This window comes from Plasmodium reichenowi, chromosome 14, assembly GCF_001601855.1.
Source record: "Plasmodium reichenowi strain SY57 chromosome 14, whole genome shotgun sequence".
In the NCBI taxonomy this organism is placed as follows: Eukaryota; Apicomplexa; class Aconoidasida; order Haemosporida; family Plasmodiidae; genus Plasmodium; species Plasmodium reichenowi.
The window spans coordinates 1,967,784-1,970,898 of NC_033659.1; the positions used below are offsets into that span (position 1 = coordinate 1,967,784).

General features: G+C 20.7%; 2 protein-coding genes across 2 annotated transcripts in view; one reads left to right on the top strand and one right to left on the bottom strand.

Annotated features, from left to right (window-relative positions):
• Positions 1 to 119: 119 nt before the first annotated feature.
• Positions 120 to 2,300, top strand: PRSY57_1448600 (transcription factor IIIb, putative; the record flags this gene model as incomplete). Its single annotated transcript, XM_020115343.1, has 1 exon — positions 120 to 2,300. A coding segment is annotated over one exon (2,181 nt), but the record flags the coding sequence as incomplete, so codon positions are not given.
• A 631-nt stretch (positions 2,301 to 2,931) lies between these two features.
• The window catches only part of PRSY57_1448700 (DNA replication related protein, putative), a gene marked incomplete at both ends in the record, with an annotated part of 4,126 nt that continues 3,942 nt past the window's right edge, over positions 2,932 to 3,115 (bottom strand). Inside the window, one exon of the mRNA XM_012910083.2 lies at positions 2,932 to 2,985. Within this exon, the coding sequence (XP_012765537.2) occupies positions 2,932 to 2,985 (54 nt within the window). The remainder of the gene's footprint in view (positions 2,986 to 3,115) is intronic.

A 3,115-nucleotide genomic window follows, 5' to 3' on the forward strand; every position in this document is an offset into this window, starting at 1 on the left:
AATAATGGAGCAATTTCTATGGTAAAAAAAAAAAAAAAAAAAAAAAAAAAAAAAAAACATATACATGATATATATATATATATATATATATATTAATTTTTATATTAATTTTTTTATAGGTTGGACAATTTATACCATCTAGCGGAAATAAATCGTTCATTTTGTCTTGGGGTATTAGAGAAAGTCGGGAAATATCTTTACAAAAAGGATATGTAAATATTCAAAAAATTGCTGATCACTTACATTTATCAAGTCAACATATTGAAGCGGCGCAGAGAATATATTTGATGGCCTTACAAAGGAATTTCACCATGGGTCGTAATAATTCATATGTTGCTGCTTCATGTTTATATACAATCTGTAGAAGAGAAAAATCGCCCATAATGTTAATAGATTTCAGTGATATATTACAAACTCCTGTAAAACCTTTAGGAAAAACATTTTTAAAATTATTAAGATTACTACATATTAATGTACCAAATATTGACCCTTCTTTATTTTTAGAACGATTTGCTCATAAATTAAACTTAAAAAATGATATTTATAAAGTTACCTATACAGGTATTAAATTAATTCAAGCCATGACTAGAGATTGGATAAGTACCGGTAGAAGACCTACTGGTTTATGTGGGGCCGCTCTTTTAATATCTACAAGAATGCACGGAATTTGTATAAATTCAAATACGATTGCTGATATTGTTAGGATATCTAATCCTACTATTATCAAAAGATTAGCTGAATTTAAAAACACAAGTACAGCACAAATAAAAGCTAGTGAATTCGATAAAATATCGATTAATGATATACCATCAAATACCATACCACCATGTGTTATATATTATAATAAGAAGAAATTTAAAGACAATATATCGGAGAAAAATAAAACATTATCCTTATGTGATGATGTCGATAATCTTTCAGAAGATATGTCATGTACTCTAATAAATAATGAAGAAAATAAAATGGACAGTGATATTTTGAATGATAATTTTTCTCCTTCTAAGAATGAAGAAAACAAAACTACGTTATTAAGTAGTACACATTCAAATATTGATAATAATGATCTTATTTTTAATAAAAATCATTCTGATCATTTGTTTAACTCAGATTATTCGATACATGTTGATGAAATATGTAATGAAAACCCTAAAGGAAATGATATACATAATCTTGCTCAAAAAATTATGAATACAATAAATTTAGATATAAATAGTAATATATTAAAAAATGTTGATACAAAAATAAATCTACATAATAATCTAATGGATACGTTTTCTGTAAATACAGATGTGTCCACAAATACACAAAAAAAGGGAAGTGATATATCACATAACCAAGCATATATGTGTGAAAAAAATTGTTTGGATAATACAAATAATTTTTCAAATGAAAAAAAAAAAAAAATTCATAATAATGATAATAATAATAATGATGATAATAATAATAATTATGATAATAATAATAATGATGATAATAATAATAATGATGATAATAATAATAATGATGATAATAATAATAATGATGATAATAATAATAATAATGATAATAATAATAATAATGATAATAATAAAGCAGCATATGATAATCAATCATCCATTTCAAATAATGTGTCTTCAAATAATGTGTCTTCAAATAATATATCTTCAAATAATGTGTCTTCAAATAATATATCAAATGAGTCGAACGATAATACATATAGTTCAACATTAAAAGAAAGAGTCACATGCGAAATAAATAATATTCTTAATGGTATGGATGAAACATACAATAATTTCTTGAAGGATCCATCCGATTTTCAAAAGGAACAAAAAAAAACTGATAATAATAATTTATCCAATGATTTAAATGGTATGAATAATATTAATAATATACTTACAGACTTTAATTATTTCTTCGATAATAATTGTAATAATGTAAATGATCAAAATGAAGCTTTAGATTTACATTCAGATTGTTCCAGTACACCAAGTTGTAATTCATTAAGTGATGTATATGATAGTGAAATTGAAAATATTATATTATCCGAAAAAGAAAGAGAAATGAAGATGCTCATATGGGATGATATGATGAAAAATCATTTGCCCCATTTATCCAAACAACTTAAAAAACATAAAAAGAGAAATCATAATGATAATAATAAAAATAAAGATACAAATATTAAAAAGAAACAAAATACTTTCGAAGATTATTCACAAGTGCAATCTACAGGGGAATCGGTTTTAAAAGCTTTGGAAAAATCAGACAAAAATTTACCAAATAAAATTAATTATGATGTATTACAATCTCTTTTTACATCATAGTAATTTTTTTTTTTTTTTTTTAAATTACATAATTAATTAATATATTATGTATATATATATATATATATATATATAACATGTTTTATTTTATTATATTATATTATTTATTATTTTGTTTTATTCTATTCTATTTTTTTGTTTTTTTATAGTCATATATAAAATTTATAACTATATATGATATGACCATTTTATTGATATTATACATATATATATATATATATATATATTTTATTTTTCCCGATTTATCTTTAAAAAACAAAAAAGAAAAAGGATAATATTTGTATAATCCATATTTTTCATCTACATATCGTATTTATACAAAAAAGAATTATTTATTCACCTGTTTTGTAATACAATATATATTATTTTAACTTAAAATTCTTAGCATGAATTTAATAATTAATATTTATGTTATAATTAACATGTTAAAAAAGAATTATTTTTCTGCATAAACTTTTTTTTTTTTAATAATAAATAAATGCAAAAATATTACATACAAAATATAAAACGTTATTATTACTACATATATATATATATATACAAAGAACAATTATGAAAATTAAAAATTCACTCTTCAAATATTTATATAAACATAATTCATCTTTTTCTTTTTTATATCCTATTATTAGATTTACCATCTTTCTATTGAATCAGGTGCATACAGTTGTCTCAACTGTGCAATAAGCTAAAAAAAAAAAAAAAAAAAGAAAAAAAAAAAAAAAAAAAAAAAAAAAAAAAAAAAAAAAAAATAAAAAAATTAAAAAAATTATTATTTATTTAATTTTTTTTTTTATATTTTTTTTTTTTTTTTTTTT